The sequence below is a fragment of the Trichechus manatus genome, unplaced genomic scaffold (assembly GCF_000243295.1).
Source record: "Trichechus manatus latirostris isolate Lorelei unplaced genomic scaffold, TriManLat1.0 scaffold00280, whole genome shotgun sequence".
In the NCBI taxonomy this organism is placed as follows: Eukaryota; Metazoa; Chordata; class Mammalia; order Sirenia; family Trichechidae; genus Trichechus; species Trichechus manatus.
In genome coordinates this window covers 196875-222053 of record NW_004444216.1, presented here as the reverse complement: position 1 = coordinate 222053, position 25179 = coordinate 196875, and the positions used below count along the sequence as shown (strand labels likewise).

The following is a 25179-nucleotide window of genomic DNA, read 5'->3' as shown; positions in this document are numbered from 1 at the left end:
AAAAAAAAAAAAAAAAATCTTTGCCTTTAGTCATGAAGATATTCTCCTGTGTTTTCTTTTAGCAGCTTTAAATTTTTTGCTTTTACCTTTGACCCATGTCTGTCTAACTTTTGTGTATAGTGTACGTTAGGAGTCAGTGGTTCACTTTTTTTCCCATGTGAATGTCCAGTTGTTGCAGCACCATTTGTTGAAAAAACTTTCCTTTCTCCAGTGGATTACTTTGGCACTTTTGTCTAAAATCAAATGACTGTATAACTATGGATCTATTTCTCGTCTCCTGTTTCACTGATCTTAAAACAAAACGTTGTACTATTAGCAGGTTTAGCAAACTTTTTCTATAAAGGGTCAAATAGTGATTATGTTGGCTTTGTGGACTGCACAGTCTCTGTCCGGATTGTGTAACTGCCATTGTGACACATGCAAAAAATCTATAAACAATATGTAAATGAATAGGTGTCTGTGTCCCAGTAAAACTTAATTAAGAAAAATAGGAGGCAGGCTGTAGTTGGCTGATGCTTGCTATAGAGTCTGAATGCCATTTCTGTTATGATGCTGGAGAAATTCTGGGTTCAGTGCCTTAATCCCAGGGGTAGCAAGTGGTAGTGTTTATTTGGAATTTCTTGTGATTGGTTTGTGTTTTCGTTAAAACGGAAGATTTGCTGGAGAAAGTTGAAGGCAGCTCTACAAATCAATGACAATTCACTGAGTAACTTGGATTTTGAGGAATTGATATTAGCAGAAGCAAAACAGTTACAAAGAAACAAAACTATTTGTAGGAATCTGAGGGGAGGATTAGTTAGAATAGCCATGGCTTCAAAATATTGGAATGGGTCCCAAGAAAAGGTTATATAATATTATCAGATTAGAATTTTAAGAGACTATAAATGATTTAGGTATTGCCTTATCTGAATGCAGGAGAATAGATTGTGTCCTGTCCGCGATTCCTTTATAAAGAAGAATATGTAGGTGTGATTATGGTCCTTTATTCTTAATTTAGATAATATAATTGACCAACTTCTTAAGTAATCTCATCAGTGATTTGGATTGTGTATATACATCATAACCTACCTTCCAAAACCCAGTTCTTCTAATTTCTGTAATACAGAGCTCTCTCTCAAAAGCTGGTCTATAAAATCCTGTATTTCAAAACCCTGGTTTTCCTTGGACTCACATTTTTTAAACAGGGGCTGGTGGTGCAATGGTTAAGAGTTTGGCTGCTAACCAAAAGGTCGGCAGTTTGAACCTACCAGCCACTGCTTGGAAACCCTATGGGGCAGTTCTGCTCTGTCCTATAGGGTCGCCGTGAGTCAGAATCGACTCCATGGCACTGGGTTTGGTTTTTTTGTTGTTGTTGTTCTGGAACACTGGGCCATCTTTCACTAAAAATGAGTCAGCAGGAGAAAGCAGAGCTTGATAGTAGATAGTGGTATGGTTAAAAAAAAAAAACACCAAACCAAACTCATTGCTGTCTAGTCAACTCTGACTCAAACTGCCCCATAGGATTTCTAAGGAGCGGCTGGTGAATTCAAACTGCCAACCTTTTGGTTAGCAGCCAGTCTCTTAACCACTGCACCACCAGGGCTCCAGTGGTGTGGTAGGAGTACTAATAGAGTTGCTACCTAGCTTTACCTTTTCTGCCCCTGTTGCCTCTTTTGGAAGGCACTGTCAGAGGGTTGTACTAGTAATTATATCAAAGAAAAAAGAAGATCTTCATGTTATTTTTCTTTGTGTGTCTCTCATAAGCCCACTCTCTATTTGGTCTCTCAGTATGTAATGCCCAGCTAGGGCATTAATTTAGAAAACTTTACTTGAAGTGACTTTAAAGTTCTGCCTTCTCAAATCCTTATGTTCTGTTACATTTGTTTCTTCTTGGCAATTAGTGTAACTTCGGAAGTATATGAATCGGGTTGTAGAAATCAAGAATTAGCTAATTTTTTGTGTTCATGTAATATCTACATATTGATACTTAAGGTAGAATTATAAAAATTTAGGAGAATTTTTTGAAAATGTTTGACCAGTTTTGAGAGAGTTCTCCCTTTATCTGAAGGAAAATAGCGAAGTTTGGAATTTTAGCCTTTCAAGTTTCATTGTTATTCCCTGCTATTATCAAAGTGTGTATTCCAAATACCTATTTTTTTGGTGGTATGTAGTGTTAGCTTGTGGTTAACATTAATTTTTCCCTTTTGTATGTGTAATTTTCCAAGAAAACTCAGTGGTCTCTGTCAGACTGATGAGATCTTTGCCCAGAATTATGATGATAGAAAACTCTGTGAGAGTATTTATTCCAGCTTCTGTCTGGACTAACAATTCTGTTCACTTCTTAATCACCCTCTGATGCATATTTCCCTGAGACTTTCTCCAGTATCTATAAACTGTCTCCATTATGTGATTCTCCCAAAAAAAAAAAAAATGAAATTCTTTGGATGACACCTTAATTTCACTCTGTTGATAATGGTTAGCGCTAATCATTTGTATTACAGAAAACAAAAGAAAATACAGGTTTGTTACTGCTGCATAGCTTCTAAATTCACCTTGCTTTCTGTTTTGAAAACTCATCTTGATTTTATTTTCTGATAGCCTTCAAAGAATGGGCCGTTATCATACCTCAAGACTGCTAATATGAGTTTATAATTACTTACTGGGTTTTTTTAGCTGTTGTTTATTTACCATTTGAGAAAAAAAAGAAATGAAAAAGTATTGTTTATGAACCAGATAAAAGTTTTGGGTTTTTTTTTTTTTTAATTTCCATAAGGAAAGCAAGAAATCAACGTTTCAAGCATTTTACTTTGTTCAAGCTGGGATAATACACATAGCATGTGGTTTACGTTTTTTACCGTATCATTTTTTTTCTTGGCTTCTTTTGGGATTTAGTAAGAGGATTTAAAACACAGTTTCTGGTGGTATCTATGGAGTGATATTTTGGCCTTTATTCAGCTCTTCTATCTCATTTATCTCCAATGGCTTAATTTTCCAAAATTTGTGCTTATTTTTGACACTTGAAAACTAAATAAATCGGGTCTAATAAAGAACATTTTTCAGTATAGATTGAATATAGATTATTATAAATTATCTTTGATTCAGATTTTGAACAGTTTATTCAAAAGTTGTTGTCTTTATAGTCATTTAAAATTTATTTTAAAGAAAAAGTTTGGTTCCTTTGTAGATATGCAAATATTTTCTCTTTGTATTTTGTAAAAAGTATGATATACTTTTTGGCATGATTTTTACCACACTCCCTACTTGTTTCCACTTTGAAGTAATAAAAACTGCTGATAAAATATGCATTTTTTAGAGCCCTGTCTAAAAAGAATATACTTTAGCCTTTTCAGGGCAGTTAGGTAGAATATTAAATCAAAGGTTCAGTTGGCCCTGAAGAAGAAGAAGCTGCTTAACACTGACTCTTCAATATCATTGTCTTACCTCTTTACCTCTGACTGTGGCAGCTTTTCCTTGAACTTGAAATGTTGGGTGATTGAAAACTGGACTCACTGACGATGTAGGGAAATTTAAATTTTAAATCAAAGCTACCAGAGTTACTAATTTTTCACCCCTGACTTATAAAGTTATTCATTCAGTCCAAGAAACTTGAAAGGAAAAGAAATATTAAGATATAAACAAGTTGCACTAATTCTTCAAATGATTCCTCTTTTTTTTTTCCATCTCTATTCTTCTAAAGGAAACCATGGTGGTGTAGTGGTTAACAGCTATGGCAGCTAACCAAAAGGTAGGCGGTTCAAATCCACCAGGCGCTCCTTAGAAACTCTATGGGGCAGTTCTACTCTGTCCTATAGGGTTGCTATGAGTCGGAATTGACTCGACAGCAACGGGTTTTTTTTCTCTTCTAGAAAGTGCAATAAAATCTTGTCTAGAGTAATCTTTCACTCTTAACAGCACTTTTTAGTACTGTCAAATATGCTAAAAAGAGAAATAAGAGATTTTTATTTTAGTTAACTTTTCTACTGCTTATCAGTATGTGACTGTAGAATTCTTTGGGTTTTTTTGTGTGTGTGTATGTGTGTGTGATTTAGGTGAAAGTTTACAGAGCAAATCAGCTTCTCATTAAACAATTAATACACAAATTGTTTTGTGACATTGGTTGCCAACCCCGCGATATGTCAACACTCTTACCTTCTCCCTCTCCCCAGGTTGCTTGTTTCCTTTTGTCCAGTTTTCCTGTCCCTTCCTGCCTTCTTGTCTTTGCTTTCGGGCTGGTGTACCCATTAGTCTCGTATATGTGATTGAACTATGAAGCATGTCCTTTTTGTTGGCCTTGTAGACCTATCTAATCTTTGGCTGAAGGATGAACCTCAAGAGTGACTTCAGTACTGAGTTAAAAGGGTGTCCGGGGGCCATACTTTTAGAGTTTCTTCAGTGTCTGTCAGACCAGCAGCCTGGTCTTGTTTGTGTGTGTGTGAATTTGCATTTTGTTGTACATTTTTCTCCAGCTCTGTCCAGGACCCTCTATTGTGATCCCTGCCAGAGCAATCGGTGGTAGTAACTGGGCACCATCTAGTTGTTCTGGGCTCAGTCTGGTGGAAGTTGTGGTAGTTGTGGTCCATTAATCCTTTGAACTAATCTTTCCCTTGCGCCTTTGGTCCTCTTCATTCTGCTTTGCTTCAGCCAAGATAGGACCAGTAGATGTATCTTAGATGGCCGCTCACAGGCTTTTGAGACCTCTGTTGCTACCCACCACAGTCAGATGTAGAACATTTTTTTTATAGACTGTGTTATGCCAGTTGAGCTAGATGTCCCCCAAGACCATGGTCCCCAGCCCTCAGCCTAGTAGCTTCATCTCTTCGGGCATTTGGATGTGTCTGTGAAGCTTCTGTGACTTTGCCCTGGTGAGGTTGTGCTAACTTCCCCAGTATTGTGTACTGTCTTACCCTTCACCAACCAAAACCAAAACCAAAACAAAACCAGTTACTGTCCCGTAGGGTTTTCAAGGAGCTGCTGATGGATTCGAACTGCAGACCTTTTGGTTAGCAGCCTGAGCTCTTAACCATTGCACCACCAGGGCTCCCACCAAAGTTGCCATTTATCTACCATCTAGTTAGTGTTTTTCTCTCCCCACCCCTCCCTTCCCTCGTAACCATCAAAGATTGTTTCTTTCTGTGTGGGAACATTTTCGTATGTTTTTATAATAGTGGTCTCATACAGTATTTGTCTTTTTGTGATTGACTTATTTCACTCGGCATAATACCCTCCAGATTCATCCATGTTATGAGATGTTTCACAGATTCATCATTGTTCTTTATCATTGAGTAGTATTCCATTGTGTGTATGTACCATAGTTTGTTTATCCATTCATCTATTGATGGGCATTTAGGTTGTTTCCGTTGTTTTGCTATTGTGAATAATGCTGCAGTGAACATGGTATGCATAGGTCTATTCGTGTGACATATCTTATTTCTCTAGGATATATTCCTAGGAGTGGAATTGCTGGATCATATGGTATTGCTATTTCTAGCTTTTTAAGGAAGGGCCATATTGTTTTCCAAAATGGTTGCACCAATTTGCATTCCCACCAGCAGTACATAAGAGTTCCAATCTCCCTGCAACCTCTATAACATTTGTTATTTTCTGTTTTTTGATTCGTGCCAGTAATGTTGGGGTGAGGTGGTATCTCGTAGTTTTGATTTACATTTCTCTAATGGCTGGTGATCGCAAGCATATCCACGTGTCTGTTAGCCACCTGAATGTCTTCTTTGGTGAAGTGTCTGTTCATATTCTTTGCCCATTTTTTAATCGGATTATTTGTCTTTTTATTATAGAGGTTTGTTGGATTTTCCTATAAATTTTAGAGATTAAAATTTTGTCACATTTGTCATAGCCAATTTTTTTTCCCCAGTCTGTAGGTTCTCTTTTTACTCTTTTGGTGAAGTCTGTTGATCAGCATAACTGTTTAGGAGATCCCATTTATCTAGTTTATCTTCTGGTGTTTGTGTATTGTTAATTATGGTTGGTATGCTGTTTATGCTGTATTTTAGGGCCCTTAGTATTGCCCCTATTTCCATGATCTTTATAGTTTTTGATTTTATATTTAGGTCTTTGATCCATTTTGAATTAGTTTTTGTGTATGGTGTGAGGTATGGGTCCTGTTTCATTTTTTTAACAGATGGACATCCAGTTTTGTCTGCACCATTTGTTAAAAAGACTGTCTTTTCCCCCATTTAATGGACTTGGGCCTTTGTCAAAGATCAGGTAGCCATAGGTAGATGGACTTACATCTGGGTTCTCGATTCTGTTCCATTGATCAATGTGTCTGTTGTTGTACCAGTACCAGGATGTTTTGACTACCATAGCTGTATAGTAGGTTGTGAGGTCAGGTAGTGCGAGGCCTCCTACTTTGTTCTTTTTCTTCAGTAATGCTTCACTTAACTGGAGCCTCTTCCCTTTCCATGTAAAGTTAATGATTAGTTTTTCCATCTGGTTAAAGAATGTTCTTGGTAGTCTCTTTGGTAAATATTGACAGTTTCCTAAGTCTATCAATATGATAGTAAAACTAAATATGTCAATGATGCTTAATGGTCTTGGCTTCAAGGATCCATAGCTTGCACAGTGTCCTTCCAATCTATTAGGTTTTAGGGTAAGCATATTTAGAGATAAGTTATGCAGGTTAATGTAGCCATAGGGATTTTTTAATTAGTTGTCTATGTGTAGATTTCTGATATGCGTACATTTTAATGCAAAATTGTTTTGAGGAGAATACAAACCTTGGAAGAATCTAACTCCTTATCTGAATGCTGAAGTAGAGCCTTTTATTTGAAATTTATAATTCTGTTTACTCAAATAAGAATGATCATACTTACAGTTTTTCTTCCCTCCCAGATTCATTCTCGGGATGTCTAAAAGCCTCAACTCATCAGGGTTCCATAGATGTTCATGTCAGCCAACTGGGAGAAGTGGACTTAAAATCTCATAAAGGTTAGCCAACTGGAATGTTTTATTTTGACATATGGTGTAAGGAAGGTTTTATTAACATGCAGGAAACAGATGGCCATATTATCTTATCTAGACTGACATAGTTATTTCAAGAAAATTTCTTCTGATAGAATCTGATTTAAAGACCGGTCTACTTGCTCTATAGATCAGTGATCTTCAAACTTTTGGGACAGATGGCTATGAAGACTTCACTTTGTAGTATAAACAAAAGTATTGCAATATTTTGACTGTTACTGTGGAATTTTTTAATGTTACTCTTTGAGTTTTTCACTTTAGTTTCATATCTGAAGTAGAATATTCTTTGGAAGGAAGATGCTACCATATGTTCCTTTGGGAACTTTCCTTTCCTTTCCAAGAAGACCTTCTCCGGCCATTACTCTAGAGTAACAGTTTTCAAAGTGTGATCCTAAATAAAGGTATTGCCAGATAGCTCCTCTAAAATGATTGTTGAGCTAATCTCTTGAAGTATCAATACTTATGATGTGTCTATCTCTGTAATTTAATTTCTAATACAAAATAACTTACTCTGAGAGTACAAATCTTTCATTAAAAGTCATGTACTTTTTAGTCATTTGAAGGTTGAATGTGAGTGTGTGTGTTTGTGCGCACATGTTAGCAAATGGCTTGGGTGGGGTAGCTTGACCATAGTGGCTGAAGTGGCCTGGACACAGAAAATTAAGGATCATAGCTCTGTATTAAAAATTAAAAATAAAGTCTAGAAGTTCTTGCATATTTGCCAGAACAGGGCTATATGCATAACCAGGAAAATACTTCCTTACAGAGACTGGTTGTTCCTACTATTAGTAATTTCTTTGCCATGTCTGCTTAATACTTTTACATTCAACTAGTGTACCTTGTCAGAATGTCAAAATAAAACTACAAAACACAGAGGTCTGTGCAACTGAAGCTATTGCTGACACACAGGTGTGCTTGATTTCTCAAGACCACTTTTTTTTCTTTAAAATAGGGTAATATCACGTCCTCACTAAACTTGTAAGTGCTTCAGTGTTACTCAGAGTATTTTATAAATCTATATAATTGCACTTACTTATTAAGAAGACCCAAAGAGAAAAACTTAGACCGTTAATACGTTTAACCTAACTAGTAATAGAGTAAAAAAAAGTTTTGACTAAGCAACTCTTACATGAAAGTAATTTCCTTTTTTATGTGAACGGTCCAAAAAGTAAAACAAAACAAATCCCCATCGTTAATCCTCATCCGCTTAAAATTTTTTGAGTATTACATGGAATGTTGTTCCAGTAACCTATTGAAATAACATATGGTGATACGAATTTGATTAGAATTCCAGTTTTGTGTTTTCTCCTACTGGGACCATGTTATTGGCAGAAGTTTAAAGATAACTAGAAACAAAGATTTCTGTTGTACTTCAGGTCTTTTAATTCTCACTGCACTTGGGAACAGTAACTTTTTAGAGAAGTAGAAAGTTATTCAGGACTCTGTTGCTTAATAATTAGTAAAGCCATCTGGAATCCATTCCAATTCTGCCACTGTCTTGAGAGCCAGTCATTTGAGTCTCTTAGGTCTTCTCCATTTTGCCATGTGAAAAATAATGTTAAAATGCTTGTTTTCTCTTTCTTTATGAAAGTTAACATGGTGACTTTAATTAATTCAGAAAGGCTGTTTGGGCTTGGGACTCACACCAGCATCAGAGTACTGGCTTTTCCACTTAACTTTTTGTCCTTAGGAAAATCACTTATAGTATGCCATCAGTAAACGATGCTCCTAGTATTAGTTCACTTTTGCATCTTTAGACAGTAAGTTTATGAAGTGAAAATAGGTTGAAGAGCCCTCTTTTCTAAAAAAGATAGTGTTAAGTGTTAAAGATGGGACATTTGGGAAAGTTTTCAAGCCATGGGAATTCTTCCTTCCCAAACAGTGGGGGAGTTTTTGTACGGGCGAGTTTTGTTCTTTAAGTATGTGGAGGGAGATAGGGATAGAGAACTCTTGGGATTGCTTAACGTGTTTAAACTTCTTACAGATTTAAAATCACTTTATTTGAACCCTGAAAAGCAATTTGTCTTTTTGTTTTTTTTTGTTTTTTTGTTTTTTTACAATTGTGGTAATGTGCTTTGTTCCTTTCTTTTTTGAGGAGTTAGTATGAGAGTTCATCAGTCTTACCCCAAACTTCCAGTCCTTGTTAGCAAGGCTAAACACCCATCAAGACAAGAGTTCATTACAAAAGGCTTCAGGAAAATATATTCTGAATATGTTTCTATGTACAAATATTTGTCAGTCAGAATCCACTTTAGTGGTGCAAATCAAGTCTATGTGCAGTTTACTGCTGAGAATATGTGAAATTACTTAGGATAATTTAGCCTGATGTTAATCAGATTAGAAGAAAAATCATGACCAGTAATTGAATGCATTCTAAAAGGAATCTTTACAACATTCTCTATGGATGTCATCCTGATCATCTTTGTCCACAGAGATGGGACAGGGGCTTCCTACCCATTTCATTTGATATATGAGAAACAGAGACAAAAACTTCTGAAACAGGAGTGTGCTGGTGAGTTTGCACTGCAAAACAAGAAATTGTTTGGAAAAATGCTTCCCTAGCTAACAGAGTACTTTTTCGGATTTTCTGTTTTAGAATCTTGAATTATGATAAGATTGTACTGGAAATAAAGTTGAGCCTCTTGCCCCAGGTACTCAAAAGCCTGAAATCACTCAAAAGAAATACTAGTCAATTGGAATTCAAATAATCCTTTTTTGTTGTAATTTTTTCTCCCTGCACACAAGTCACAATTGAAAGTACAAGAACTCAGTGTTCTAGTTGTGGTATAATCAATGAGATCACAGTGCTGTGGTATGATGAAGTAGCAATGTGTGAAATACCGTAGTAATTAAGAGCATGAACTTTATAGTCAGTGAACTGGGTCTAGATTCCAATGCTGGCTCTAGCGGGAACTTGAGCAAGTTTCCATCTGACAAATGGGAATAATAATAATGGCTCATAAAATCGATACAGGGGTTAAAAGACATGATGTAATTAAGGTGTAAATGCTTAATAAATGGCAAATCCTGTCTACAGCTACAGGTGTAATAAACTACTGACTTTTCTGGTATTAGATGAGCTGTCTAGGATTATTGGCAAAAGAAGAAATAGTAATTCATAATGTCCTTGGGAGTAAGGAAACTTTGATCACCTGTGAGTAGGGAAAAGATACTACTGTTTAAATAAATATTCTGAAGAGTAAAGATGGTATACTAGAAGTGATGCTGCCCTTTCAATCTAATTTATAATAGGCTCTGGAACTTCTGATTTCTTTTTGTGAATGAACTCTCCTTTAAATTTTTACAGGCTCTATTATTGTCAAGGTGCCATCTTCTCTTCAGACTCATTTACAGTTATCAGGGAAAGAGGTTGATGTGAACTCAGAGGTCCATGTTCAGGAAATTGCTGAAGCCCACAAAGATGATGGTGTAACAATTACTGGTAAGGAGGCTGCATTTTTACTATAACATATACAATTTTGCAACAGTAGTAAAAACAACTAAAAAATATGTGTGTGGTTACGTAGGTAGATATGGATGCATATAGGTATATAGGAGGACATATGCGAGTGAATGCCCATGCATGTATAGGTATACCTGTAGGCATATGTATATACACATTAGTGTGTGCTGCACACGTATCCACATATATGGCAAACCACATAGGGGGCACAGTTATGGAGCCTTCCTAGACATATCCAAACTACTTGCAGGATTGGTTTACTGGGTCAAAAGGCTTGGGACCATAGTCTCAGGGGACAACTCAGTCAATTGGCATAACATAGTTATCAAAGATAATGTTCTATATCCTAGTTTGGTTAAGTAGCGTCTAGGGTCTTAAAAGCTTGCAAGCAGCCATCTAAGATACAGCTATTGGTCTCCACTTGTATGGAGCAAAAGAGAATGAAGGAAGTCAAAAGCTCAAAGAAGAAGCTAATCCACAGGACTAGTAGCCTACATAAACCACAGCCTCTTCTACCGTGAGACCAAAAGAACTATCTGGTGCTGCGGTACAATTACCAACTGCTCTGACCAGGGACACAAGAGAATATAGATTGAGAAAAAAATACAGAACAAAACTCAAATTCCTAAAAAAGGCCAGACCTACTGGACCAATAGAGACTACAGGAACCCCTACAAATATCGCCCTAAGATACCTTTTTAACTTGGAATGGGAACTATTTCTACAGGTCATCTTTGAGCCAAATAATAGATTGGCTTATAAAATAAACAGTATCAGCCATGAGTAATGTGCTCCCTTGAACAATTAACTATATGAGACCAAACAGTTAACATTTTTCCAAAAGCAAAAATGAAAAGGCAATGAGGGGAAAGGAAGCTAGATCAATGGAAACAAAACAAACAATGGAAATAATAAGAATGCTGACACATTGTAAAAATTGTAACCAATGGCACGGAACAATGGAACCTAATTTACTGTGTAAACTTTCATCTAAAACAAAATATTATTAAAAAAAAAAAATCAACTTGTTGTCATTTAATGTCTTGAATTTGATAAGGAGCCAGCAGAGGACATTATACCTTTTTTTGTCTCAGTAATCTAAACCAGTAATATAAATTTGTTTAACAGTACTCTGAATTTTAGACTAGTTAAATTATTTTACATATGTAAAATGTTTGAATTATAAATTAAAGCTATTTTGTCATATTTTCATTCCTTAACTCATAGACTCATATGCCTTTCTGAAATTGAGATTTAGATTTAAAACTCCGTTCTCATAGCTTTTAGTCATTATTTCTATGCGTGTAACTTCCAAATAAGTATCTGCAGACTTGACCTCTTTATTAAGCTCTTGACCATTTCTATTCCACCAAACCAGCAACCCACAACTCGTCTGTCAGTTTGTCATACTGTAGTGGCTTTTGTGTTGCTGTAATGCTGGAAGCTACGCCACCAGTATTTCAAATACCAGCAGCGTCATCCAAGGTGGACAGGTTTCAGCCGAACTTCTAGACAAAGACAGACTAGGAAAAAGGACTTGGAGATCTACTTCTAAAAAAAGTGGCCAGTAAAAGCCATATGAATAGCAGTGGAACATTGGTGTAGTGCGGGAAGATGAGCCTCTGAGGTTGGAAGGCACTCATAATATGACTAAGGAAGAGGTGCCTCCTCAAAGTAGAGTTGACCTTAATGACGTGGATGGAGTCAAGCTTTCACGACCTTCATTTGCTAATGTGGCATGACTCAAAATGAGAAGAAACAGCTGCAAACATCCATTAATAATCAGAACATTGAACGTACAAAGTATGAATGTAGGAAAATTGGAAGTCATCAAAAAATGAAATGGAACGCATAAAGATCAATATCCTAGGCATTAACCCACTACCATAGAGTTGATTCCAACTCATAGCGACCCTATAGGACAGTGTAGAACTGCCCCATAGGGTTTCCAAGGAGTGGCTGGTAGATTTAAAGTGCCGACCTTTTGGTTAGCAGCCAAACGCTTCACCACTGTGCCACCAGGGCTCCATCCTAGGAATTAGTGAGCTGAAATGGACTCATATTGGCTGTTTTGAATCAGACAATCATATGGTCTATTATGCCAGGAATGACAAATTGAAGAGGAGTGGCGTTGCGTTCAACAAAAAGAACATTTCAAGATCAGTCCTGAAGTACAGTGCCATCAGTGTTAGGATAATATCCATACTCCTACAAGCAAGACCAGATAATACAACTATTATTCAAATTTACGCACCAACCATTAATGCCAAAGATGAAGAAATCGAAGATTTTTATCAACTTCTGCAGTCTGAAATTGATCAAATATGCAGTCAAGGTGCAGTGATAATAACTGGTGATATTGGAATGCAAAACTTAGAAACAAAGAAGGAGGATCAGTAGTTGGAAAATATGGCCTTGGTGATAGAAACAATGCTGGAGATCTCATGATAGAATTTTGCAAGATCAACGACATCTTCATTGCAGGTACCTTTTCTCGACAACGTAAATGGTGACTACACATGGACCTTGCCGGATGGAATACACAGGAATCAAACCAACTACTTCTGTGGAAAGAGACAGTAGAAGCTCAATATCATCAGTCAGAACAAGGCCAGCGGCCCACTGTGGAACAGAATATCAGTTGCTCATATGTAAGTTCAAGTTGAAGCTAGAAAATTAAAACAAGTCCACAAGTGCCAAAGTGCAACATGACTATATTGCACCTAAATTTAGAGACCATCTCAAGAATAGATTTGACATATTGAACACTAATGACCGAAGATCAGATGAGTTGTGGGATGACATCAAGGGCATCATGCATAAAGAAAGCAAAAGTCATTTAAAAGACAGGAAAGAAAGAAAGACCAAAATGGATATCAGAAGAGACTCTGAAATTTGCTCTTGAACTTAGAGTACCTAAAGCAAAAGGAAGAAATGATCACATAAAAGAGCTGAACTGAAGATTTCAAAGGGCAGCTGGAGAAGACAAATAAACTATTATAATGAAATGTGCAAAGACCTGGAGTTAGAAAACCAAAAGGGAAGAACATGCTCAGCATTTCTCAAGCTGAAATAACTGAAGAAAAATTCAAGCCTTGAGTTGCAATTTTGAAGAATTCTGTGGGCAAAATATTGAACGATGCAGGAAACATCAAAAGAAGATAGAAGGAACACACAGAGTCACTGTACCAAAAATAATTGGTACAACCATTTCAGAAGGTAATGTGTGATCAAGAACCAATGGTACTAAAGGAAGAAATCCAAGCTGCACCAAAGGCATTTTCAGAAAACAAGGCTTCAGGAACTGATCGAATACCAATTGAGATGTTTCAACAAACAGATGCAACGCTGAAAGCGCTCATTTATCTATGTCAAGAAATTTAGAAAACAGCTACCTGGCCAACTGACTGCAAGAGATCCATATTTGTACCAATTCCAAAGAAAGGTGATCCTACAGAATGCAGAAATTATTGAACAATATCATTACTATCACATGCAAGTAAAATTTTGCTGAAGAAAATTCAAAAGCAATTGCAGCAGTACATCAACAGGAAACTACCAGAAATTCAAGCCTGATTCAGAAGAAGATGTGGAATGAGGGGTGTCATTGCTGATGTCAGATGGATCTTTGCTGAATGCCAGAAAGATGTTTACCCGTGTTTTATTGGCTATGCAGAGGCATTCGACTGTGTGGACCATAACAAATTATGGATAACATTGCGAAGAACGGGAATTCCAGAACACTTAATTGTGCTCATGAGGAACCTGTACATAGACCAACAGGCAGTTGTTCAAACAGAACAAGGGGATACTGAGTGATTTAAAATTAGAAAAGGTATGCATCAGGGTTGTATCCTTTCACCATGTTTATTCAGTCTGTATGCTAAGCAAATAATCTGAGATGCTGGACTATATGAAGAAGAACGGGGCATCAGGATTGGAGGATGACTCATTAACAACCTATGATATGCAGATGACACAATGTTGCTTGCTGAAAGTGAAGAGGACTTGAAGCACTTACTGATGAAGATCAAAGACCACAGCCTTCGGTATGGATTACACCTCAACATAAAACAAAAAACTCACAACTGGACTAAAAAGCAACATCATGATAAACGGAGAAAATATTGAAGTTGTCAAGGATTTCATTTTACTTGGATCCACAGTCAGTGCCCATGGAAGCAGCAGTCAAGAAATCAAAAGATGTATTGCATTGGGAAATCTGCTGCAAAAGTCCTCTTTATGGTGTTAAAAAGCAAAAATTCCACTTTGAAGACTAAGGTGGGCCTGACCCAAGCCATGACGTTTTCCATTGCTTTATATGCACGCGAAAGCTGGTCAATGAGTAAGGAAGACCGAAGAAGAATTGATGCCTTTGAATTATAGTGTTGGCAAAGAATATTGAATATACCGTGGACTGCCAGAAGAGCAAGCAAATCTGTACAGCCAGAAGAAGTACAGCCAGAATGCTGCTTAGAATGAGGCTGGTAAGACTTTGTCTCACATACTTTGGACATGTTATCAGGAGGGACCAGTCCCTGAAGAAGGACATCATGCTTTGTAGAGGGTCAGCAAAAAAGAGGAAGACCCTCAAGCAGATAGACTGACACAGTGGCTGCAACTGTGGACCCAAACATAGCAGTGATTATGAGGATGGTGCAGGATTGGGCAGTGTTTTGTTCTGTTGTACATGGGGTTGCTTTGAGTTGGAACCAATTCAACAGCACTTAACAGTAACAACACAAACCAGCAACACTTCAAACTTAATATATTTAAAAACAAGCTATCTTTCTCTCCTCAGCTTTTCCTAGCCTAGCTCCTCCTCCTCCCGTCTTCTCTATTTTTGTTTATTCAGTCCATCACTCACTTGATAAGTATTTATTGGGTCAAACACTACAAAAGGTAGGAGTGCAAATACAAATAAAGCATCATCCGTGTTTTGAGGAGCTTACATCCTAGTAGGGAAAAACCAACAACCAGTAAATACAGCATAGTGGGAAGTGTTATAATAAAGCTGTGCGTGTGGTGCTGTAAGAGCATAGAGGTGGCTGATTAAAATTAGACTAGTGTTGTGAATTTGAGGAACTGAGAGAAGTCACATGTGTCCAGAGTAGAAAGAATAAGGGGGAAGTGGCATAAAAGGAGGCTGGAGAGTTACATAATCAGGTTTGTGTATTAGAAAGATCACCCTGGATGTTGTATTGGGAAAGACTGACAAGGAGAAGGATGGATAAAGGAAAAACTGGGTAGGTTCTTGCAGTCATTCTGGAGAAAGAGTACAGTGGCCAAGACTCCACAGTGATTTTCTATCTTGAACTCAACAAACAAATAGGCCTTCAGCAAATCTTGGTTGAAAAAATAGATGAATAAAAGAATAAATGCTATGAGAAACATGCACGCTTACCTCATGGGTTGCTATGAAACTCCTTGGCCTATTTCATTCTTTTTGCATGTTATGTCTTAAACTATGACTCCTTTTTCCTGAACCAGGAAGGACCAAATTGAAGAATGAAGAGTTTGTTTCTCACTCACAGCTCAAAAATCTAAGAATTCTGATCAACGGAGTCTTTTAGTAGAGTAGCACATGATACACTATGTGGTTGTGCCCAGATGGCTCTGTAGGTTGTCTCTAATGTTAGATTAAATCCATCCGAGTCACACTGCAGAGGGACGCAGACCCTAGGAGACAGAGCTGTGAATGTAAGCAGGGGCAGATCAGGCAGTTGGGTTTAAGAGAAGCTTGCATATTTCATTTTGATTCTAAAACTGTGGCACACAGAGGGCCACAGGCTTTATGCATCAAGTGGATGAAATAATTTAAGAGGCCTAGGAAATCAGAGCAGATTGCTTTTTTTCTGTGGAGATTTTCAATCTGAAGCACAATTTTGGAAATAATGAGCAGCTTTCTATGTAAGTCGTTATTACAGGCAGCTGAGCTCAGCTCTTCCGGGCCTCCCTCACAGAGCTTATGGGGCATAGAAATAGAAATACCCTCATTGCTAAGTAGTCTGGATTGTATCTGTAGCATGACTTCTGGATAATTTCTGTAAGAAACCATGCCAATAAGATTTAGTCCCTCAGCCCCAGGCTTCCCACAGGGTTTTGATGTGTCAGCCCTACAATTTTATTTGATTTCCTGCTCTGTGGTTTTCCTTGCTATTGCTGTCACTGATAAGTCTCAGATGTATAATTCTTACAGTGATTTACAAGTATTGTGTGCTATTCTGGAGTCAAAAGAAAACTGGAACTAGCTCAGGCTGAAACATCTACCTACTAAAAAGCTATGCACAGTATATGTACTTTATTGGAATGTCTTCTCTAATCCTTATGGGAGCCATGATTCTAAGTTGGCAAGCTCAACAGGTGGTGAATGCCTTACGTAAGATATTTCTAATAAGCAGACTTCTCTATTAAGTTTTAGGCCTGGTATATCAACTTAGATATGAAACCTGACTCTGGTATATCAAGCTGTTCTCCAAACTCAGGAATGCATCTGCTGCAAAGTCGTTTTGTCTTAAAAATCTTCAATTTTAATGTTTAGAAGATACTAAAGGAACAAATCTGTCTTGGAAGAAGTACAACCAGAATGCTTCTTAGAAGCAAGGATGGTGAGCCTATGTCTCACATACTTTGGGCATGTTATCAGGAGGGATCAGTCCCTGGAGAAGGACATCATGCTTGGTAAAGTAGAGGGTCAGCGAAAAAGAGGAAGAAACCCCAATGAGATGGATTGACACAGTGGCTGCAACAATGGGTTCAAGCATAACAACAATTGTGAGGATGGCACAGGACCAGGCTGTGTTTCATTGTGTTGTACATAGGATCGCTATGAGTCAGAATTAACTCAATTTGCACTGGGTTTAGAGGTAAAGTGTGTTGCCAATGAAATGATTGATGTTTCTCACTGGGCACTACTAGGTTCACTTCATTTTAGTCAAAGTGAAAATATAAAGCATATATAAAATAAATTCATTTGGTATCAAAAGAAACCATCAAGTCAGAATAGAGTTCTCAGCTTATTTTTAGGCCAGAGGGTTATACATGGGTTGGAAAAGAGGTTGCAGTGGGACTAAGCCCACACAATGCTACTTCTAAAATCTAGGGACACAGTTTTCTCTCCAAGTGGGAAAAGTTTTAGTCTTTTAATACAACTAACCTCAGAAATAACTTGCTATTTAGAACACACTGAAGTTTTGGTTTTCTCCAAGCTTATTCCACATGTTTGTCAGTCATGTAGATATGCCTTAGGACTACATGGAAGAAATTCAGTAACAGAATGAAGAATGCTATAAGGTTTATAGCTGTTTGCATAAAAATACTTTGACAGGGAATTAATTTAAGAACTGCTTCCTGATCATTTATGCTACTGAGGTGTTTTTGTCTCCCCATCATTTTGTTGAAGTAGATGATCTTGGAAGTGTCTTGAATCAGACATCAACTTGGTTTATTAATGTTTACAAAAAAGAAGCAAGGCCAAGTTTTGTTTCTGTTTATCTAGAGTGGGGGTCTGCAAACTTTTCCTGTAAATGACCAATTAATAAATATTTCAGGTTTTTCAGGCTACGTATGGCCTCTGCTGCATAATCTTCTGTGGTTTGCTTTTAACAACCCTTTTACAATGTAAAATCCATTCTTAGCTCTCAGGCCGTATATAAACAGATCCTAGGCCAGATTTGGAAACCCTGGTGGTATAGTGGTTAAGAGCTACGTCTGCTAACCGAAAGGTCGGCAGTTCGAATCCACCAGGCGCTCCTTGGAAACTGTATGGGGGCAGTTCTGCTCTGACCTATAGGGTTGCTATGAGTTGGAGTCAACTCAACAGCAATGGGTTTTGTTTTTTTGGTTTTTTAGGCCAGATTTGGCCTGTGGGCTGTATAGTTCGCTGACCTCTGATCTGGAGATCAGAGTCCCCAGTCTTGGAGCATTACAAATTCTGTTTGTGATGCTTGTTTTATTGTTTGTTTTGTTTTTGTATTTATTTTAGTCATTCAAGAAGTATTGAACCACAGACAAATGTATACTCCGAGTGAACTCTCTCTAGTGTAAAGAAAATTGCACATGTAAACGTTTAATAATTTAAGATTTAAGAAGCAGTGCAACCATAGAAGATATACAGTGGCAAATAAACACATAAAAAGATGTTCAACATTACTAGCCATTAGGGAAATGCAAATTAAAACCATAATGAGCCGCCTCTACATACATATTACCCATTGCCATTGAGTCGATTCTGACTCATAGAGACCCTATAGGACAGAGTAGAACTGCCCCATAGGGTTTCCAAGGAGCAGCTGGTGGATCCAAAGTGCCGACCTTGTAGTTAGCAGCTGAGCTCTTAACCACTGCACCACCAGGGTCCCACATACCTATTAGCATTTAGTATTATTGGTATTTTTTTTTATTTTAGTCATTCTAACATACCTATTAGAATGACTAAAATAAACTAATATTGATAATACTAAATGCTAGGGAGGATGTGGAGAAACGATCTTTCCTACATTGTTCGTTGGAATGTAAAATGATATAGTCAGTCTAGAATACAGTCTGGCAGTTTCTTAAAAAAAATAAACATCACAAGGTAGTTTATTTGTGGTGACAGAAGAGTTATGTATCTTGAGTATAATGGTGGTAAAATATATATGTGGTAAAATGTCATAAAATTATACACAAAGACAGAAAAAAATGAGGGCATGTGAAAAGTGGTAAAATATGAGGTCTGTAGTCTAACAGATGGTACTGTGCCAACCAGTTGGCTAGTTTTGATACTGCATTATAGCTATGTAGGATGTCATAGTGACCCCATGTGATGGAATAGAAATGCCCCATAGGGTTTTCTTGGGTGTTAATCTTTTATGTTCGTACCACCCACCTGTCGGTTAGCAGCTGAGCGCGCCGCCAGTACTCCTTAATTGTTGGTCATAATATAGTGATTATGAAGCTTGTGGCCCTCCAAAGTTTAGTCTTCAAGAACTGGCCATTTACTGGACTTCCTCATTGGCAATAAGAAAAAAACAATATGAAGGTAGAATGGGAAACAAGGCTATTCTTTGTTTCCACATAAAATTGGTTTTCCTGCCTCTTTTCTTTGATTGAGAAGTGAGCATCATAATGACTTCAAGAAGACTTCTGTGCCACTGCCTCTAACTGTAACCCTTTGCCATTGGTAGTTAGAGATGGTGTTTTCCTTTCCTAGTGTTGGTGTAACACTAATACCACAAGTGGGTGATTTTAAAGAACAGAAATTTATTTTCTCTAAGTTTAGGAGGCTAGGAGTCTGAATTCAGGGCACTGGCTATAGGTAAATTCTCACTCTCTGTTGGCTCTGGGGGAAGATCCTTGGCTCTTTCAGCTTCTCTAGCCCCAGTGTGCCTTGATTCCTTGAACATTTTCACATGGCATCTGTCTTCCCTAGTTTGTGCTTATGATGGCATATAACAGCAGCAACAAGATAACTAAGACAAAATCTTTGAAAACTCTAATTTTTTTTTTCTGGACTGCCAGAATAACGAACAAGCCTGTCTTGGAAGAAATACAGCCTCTCCTTAGAAGTGAGGCTGGTGAGACTTCATCTCACATATTTTGGATGTATTATCAGAAGGGAATAGTCCCTGGAGAAGGACATCATGCTTGTTAAAGTAGAGGGTCAGCAAAAAAGAGGAAAACCCTAGATGAGATGTATTGACACAGTGGCTGCAACAATGGGCTCAAACATAGCAATGATTGTCAGGATGGTGCAGGACCGGGCAGTGTTTGTTCTGCTGTACACAGGGTTGCTCTGAGTTGGAACCAACTGAAAGGCACCTAACAACATCATCAGCTTCATCTTTGAGGTCCTTTGAAATGTAAAGGTCACATTTGTCAAGGAGGGAATGAGGGTGCTCCCTAGGTGAATGGCACCAGTGGTTCAGTTACACATCATTGCGGTCATAAACACATTCTTCCCAGGAACAACTTGTTTACATCCTGACACATTCCTCCCATGAAAAATGGTTTATATCCTGACCTTTTGGTCCTTGGAAATGTATGTTGTAAACAAAAGTTTCAAACTGGAGGCGCTCATGCCAGACTAGGAATGATGGCACCAACATGCATTCTCAGGAAACAAAAAGGATGTAAATCATTTAGGAAGAATGTGTTAAGATGTAAACTATTGTTCTCAGGAAAAATGTGTTCATAACTAACCTAACAGGTCAGGATGTAAACCATTTGGGAAGAATGTGTAAACAATTTGCTCCCTAAACCGACTGCAATCATGAATAGCTGCCTACAATTCTACAATCAAGTATAACCAAACCTGCTATCGTCTCATACCTAAGTGGTAACTCACTCCTCCCTAACCAAGTGATTGACCTTTACATCTCAAAGGACTTCAAGGTGAAGCTGATCTTATTTACAATCAATCATTAACCCCGTGTTTCCTTTGTTCTCTGTGCATATAGACCCCACTCTCGCTTGTACTGTGGAGCACTTTGTATTCTACCTAGTGCTGCCCAGCTATATTGTTGTTGTTAGATGTCATCGAGCTGGCTCTGACTCATAGCGACCCTATATTTATTGCTACAGCTGTCATTCCTCAGTAAAACTCTTTTTCATTCACTCTTAACAGAATATGAGATTTTCTTCATTGACATTGTTTACCCTGCCATTCTTACATCCTGACATGAGCACCTCCATTTTGAAACTTTTCCATTTACACCTCTCAGAGTTGTTCTGAGGAAATGAGAGGAACAAGCTCAGGAAACCTTGTTTCAACTCTTTCCCCAATTCAAACTATTTTACTAAGATTTTTACAGTTCTCTTAAAAATAATCAGAACTCACCGGAATTTGAACGTAAGGTTTATTCTGAGCAGTTATTCTTTTTTTTGAATTTGAATTTTGTTCTACATTTTTCTCCCACTCTGTCTGGGACCCTCTACTGTGATCCCTGCCAGAGCAGTCGGTGGTGGTAACCAGGCACCATCTAGTTGTTTTGGGCTCAGTCTGGTAGAGGTTGTAGTAGTTGTGGTCCACTAGTCCTTTGGACTAATCTTTCTTTGTGTCTTTGATCTTCTTCATTCTCCTTTGCTCCACCCAGGATGGGACCAGTAGATGTATCTTAGATGGCTGCTTGCAGGCTTTTAAGACCCCAGTTGCTACTCACCACAGTCGGTTGTAGAACATTTTCTTTATAGACTATGTTATGCCGGTTGAGGTAGATGTCCCCCGAGACCATGGTCCCCATCCCTCAGCCCAGTAACTCGGTCTCTCAGGGCATTTGAATGTGTCTATGAAGCATCTATGACTTTGCCCTGGTGAAGGTATGCTAACTTCCGCAGTATTGTGTACTGAGCAGTTATTCTGTATGCATGCAGGAGGTCATTTTGATTCCAGAAAAAAGCAAATGACTAAAAGAAACTAGGTACAATGGGGCTTATAAAGAGAAGAAGAACCAAAAACCCATTGCCATCTAGTGGATTCCAACTCATAGCAACCCTATAGGACAGGGTAGAACTGCCCCATAAGATTTCCAAGGAGCGGCTGGTGGATGTGAACTGCCAATCTTTTGGTTAGCAGCCGAGCTCTTAATCACTGGACCACCAAGGCTCCATAAAGAGAAGAGGAGGGAGGAATATAGAAGATCAGTCATTGTCTAATTTTAACACGATTGATTGAACCCTTTTTTCCCCTCTTTGCTGAGATCATCTGATACCAGTTTATTTCTGGCCTAGCTGCTAATAATGTGGCCCACCACCAGCCTGCAACCATGAAGCTTTTTGAGATTTAAATTAGGAGATAATGGTTTGACAACTATCCTTTTCTAGCAGAATAAGACAAATTTACATTGCTATAGAGCAGTTTCTAGTAGGCTTTTGCAGTTTGGCTTAGGCTTTTTATGGTTAATATTTGTTTTTGTGGATAAGAAAAACCTTAAAGTCAAAGAAAGATACCTGTTATTAATTTTCCTGTTCAACAGTTCTAAGATGTTTTTCAGTTTCAGAGATGTGTTGTTATGATCTATGTAGTAAAATGTTGCTGTTGTCAATTAGTAGATAAATTTATGCAATTTTGTGTTTCAGGGATCATGAATGAAGCAGGCAAACATGAAAAATGGATTAAGGCTGATGCCCCAAAAGGCACTGTAAGTTTTAGAAGTCAAAGTTGGTTTCAGTCCTTACAACTGCAGGACTAAGGATGGTTTAAGTGGTATTTATAAAATTTAAACAATGAAAAGCAGCTCTATGACTACAAACATGCAAATACCACTGTTCATATAAATGTCGAAAATAAATGGAAATGAATACTGGTGAATTGTTTTGTTTTGGAAGGGGTCTTTTTCAAAGTTTGTGCTTAGCTTTGTATTAGTTTTTTATTGCTGTGTAACAAGTTATCATAAATGTATCAGCTTAAAATAACATCTATTTACAAGTCCACACTTCTGTAGGTAGGAAGCCCAGTACTTCTGGGCTCTCTGCTCAGGGTATCAGAAGGCTGGAATCAACGTGTTAGCTGAGCTAAGTTCTCATCTGGAGACTCTAGGGAAAAAGATCCACTTCCAAGTTCATTCAAGTTGTTGACAGAATCCAGTTCCTTGTACCTACATGATTGAGGTCTCTGTTTTCTCACTGGTTATTGGCCAGCAGTCACTATATAAACTTCTAGAGGCCACCTGCATCCCTTCTCATGAGATTCCTTCCATCTTCACGCCAGCAATGGTGTATTGAATTCTTCATGTGCTTTGAATATCTGACTTCTTCTGCAACCACCTGGAGAAAACTGCTTTTAAAGCTGTAAAGGAGAAGTTTATGAAGCCTTTTTTACCAAGACTAAATGATTGAATTAAACTCAGTTTTTGATGAATTAAACTGGTCCTTTTTACACGCCTGCCTCGGGCTCTTTATTTGCCCAGCTGCTCTCAGCAGTCAACCCAGACTTTTCACAGGCTAGGTGTCTGCAGTCTGGCTCCTTAATTGCTAGTAGCCACGGGAACTGAGGGAGTTTCACTCTGTCGTCAAGCCAGAACGTAAATGAAATACACTGTAAGGAAGGGAATCTTGACACAGGTGTGTTTCTGTGTAAAGTGAGCCTAAGAAATACTTCTTTATGACAAGGATTTAATTTAAAAAAAAAAAAAAAGTTTTGTTTTTAAAGGGTCCTGGAACTAGTCTTATCTAAAGTTTCCCAGACAACTTTATTTTTTTTTATTTGCTTTTATATATATATATATGTATATATAAAATACTTTGAAGGTTTACAGAATAGTTTCTCATTAGACAGTCAGTACACATATTGTTTTATGACATTGGTTAACAACCCCACGACATGTCAACACTCTCCCTTCTCGACCTTGGAGGACCTTTTTTTTTTTTGTTGGTGAAAATATACATAGCCAAAGTTATACCATTTCAAAAGTTTGTACATGTACAATTCAGTGACATCGATTACATTCTTCCAGATGTGCTGCTATTCTCATTATCCTTTTCCAAATTATTCCATCACCATTATCTTAAACTCACTGCCCCCCAGGCTTCCCATCAAATCTTTTGAGTTGCTGTTGTCAATTTGATCTCACATAGATAATTCTTTTTTTTTTTTTTGTAGCTTAGACGAAGGTTTACAGAATAGTTTCTCGTTAAACAGTTAGTACACATATTCCCCTGTGACAATGGCTAACAACCCCATGACATGTCAACACTGTCCCTTCTCAACCTTGGGTTCCCTATCACCAGCTTTCCTGTCCCCTCCTGCCTACTAGTCCTTGTCCCTGGACTGCTGTGCCTCATTAGTCCCGTTTTGTTTTATGAGGCTATCCAATCCCTGGCTGAATGGTGAACTTTGGGAGTGACTTCACCACTGAGCTAAATGGGTGTCTGGGGGCCACAGTCTCAGGGTTTCTCCAGTCTGTCAGGCCAGTAAATCTCATCTTTTTTTTTGTGAGTTAGAATTTTGTTCTACATCCTTTTCCAGCTCTGCCCAGGATCCTCTCTTGTGATCCCAGTCAGAACAGTCAGTGGTGGTAGCCAGGCACCATCTAGCTGTACTGGACTCAGTCTGGTGGAGGCCATGATAGCTGTGGTCTATCAGTCCTTTGGACTGATCTTTCCCTTGTGTCCTGTTCTCTTCATCCTCCCTTGCTCCCGAAGTGGTGAGACCAGTGGAATATCTTAGATGGTTGCTCATAGGCTTTTAAGACCCCAGACACTACTCACTAAGGTAGAATGTAGAACATTGTCTTTATAAACGGTGCTATGCCAGTTGGGCTAGATGTTCCCCGAGACCATGGTCCCTACAGCCCTCCGCCCAGCGGTTCAGTCCCTCAGGGAGTTTGGATGTGTCTATGGCACTTCCATGACCTTTCCTTGTACAAGTTGTGCTGGCTTCCCCAGTATTCTGTACTGTCTTACCCTTCACCAAAGTTACCACTTGTCTGTTGTTCCCAGACAACTTTAAAGGGTTTTGTTTTAACAAGCTGTTTCTGGGAAATGAGGTACTGGTACTGAATGGTTTTCACAAATCCCTGAGACATCTGGTTAGAACTGCCTAACATCAACCAGTGATGTTTTTATGACCCCTCATGACAGGTAAGTGACTATGATTGAAAACCTCTCTAATGAGTCCCTGAAATCAATCACTGTAAGCCTCTGTACCCAATTATCCAGTAGAAGACCATTCCCCACCTCCTAACCCACCCTTCTTGTGACCTCAACCAAAGACTACCCCATCAAACGACTGTATTATAATTTCTTTGTCCCTTGGACTATATCTGTTCCTGTTAGAGGCT

At 38.2% G+C, this 25179-nt stretch overlaps 1 protein-coding gene across 1 annotated transcript in view; it reads left to right on the top strand.

The window, feature by feature from the left end:
* The window catches only part of FAM185A (family with sequence similarity 185 member A), a 52569-nt gene extending 29839 nt beyond the window's left edge, over positions 1-22730 (top strand). Inside the window, exons 6-8 of the mRNA XM_004390066.2 lie at positions 6829-6924; positions 10265-10399; positions 22478-22730. Coding sequence (XP_004390123.1) covers positions 6829-6924; positions 10265-10399; positions 22478-22590 — 344 coding nt within the window. The 3' untranslated portion in view covers positions 22591-22730. The remainder of the gene's footprint in view (positions 1-6828; positions 6925-10264; positions 10400-22477) is intronic.
* The last annotated feature ends 2449 nt before the right edge of the window (positions 22731-25179 follow it).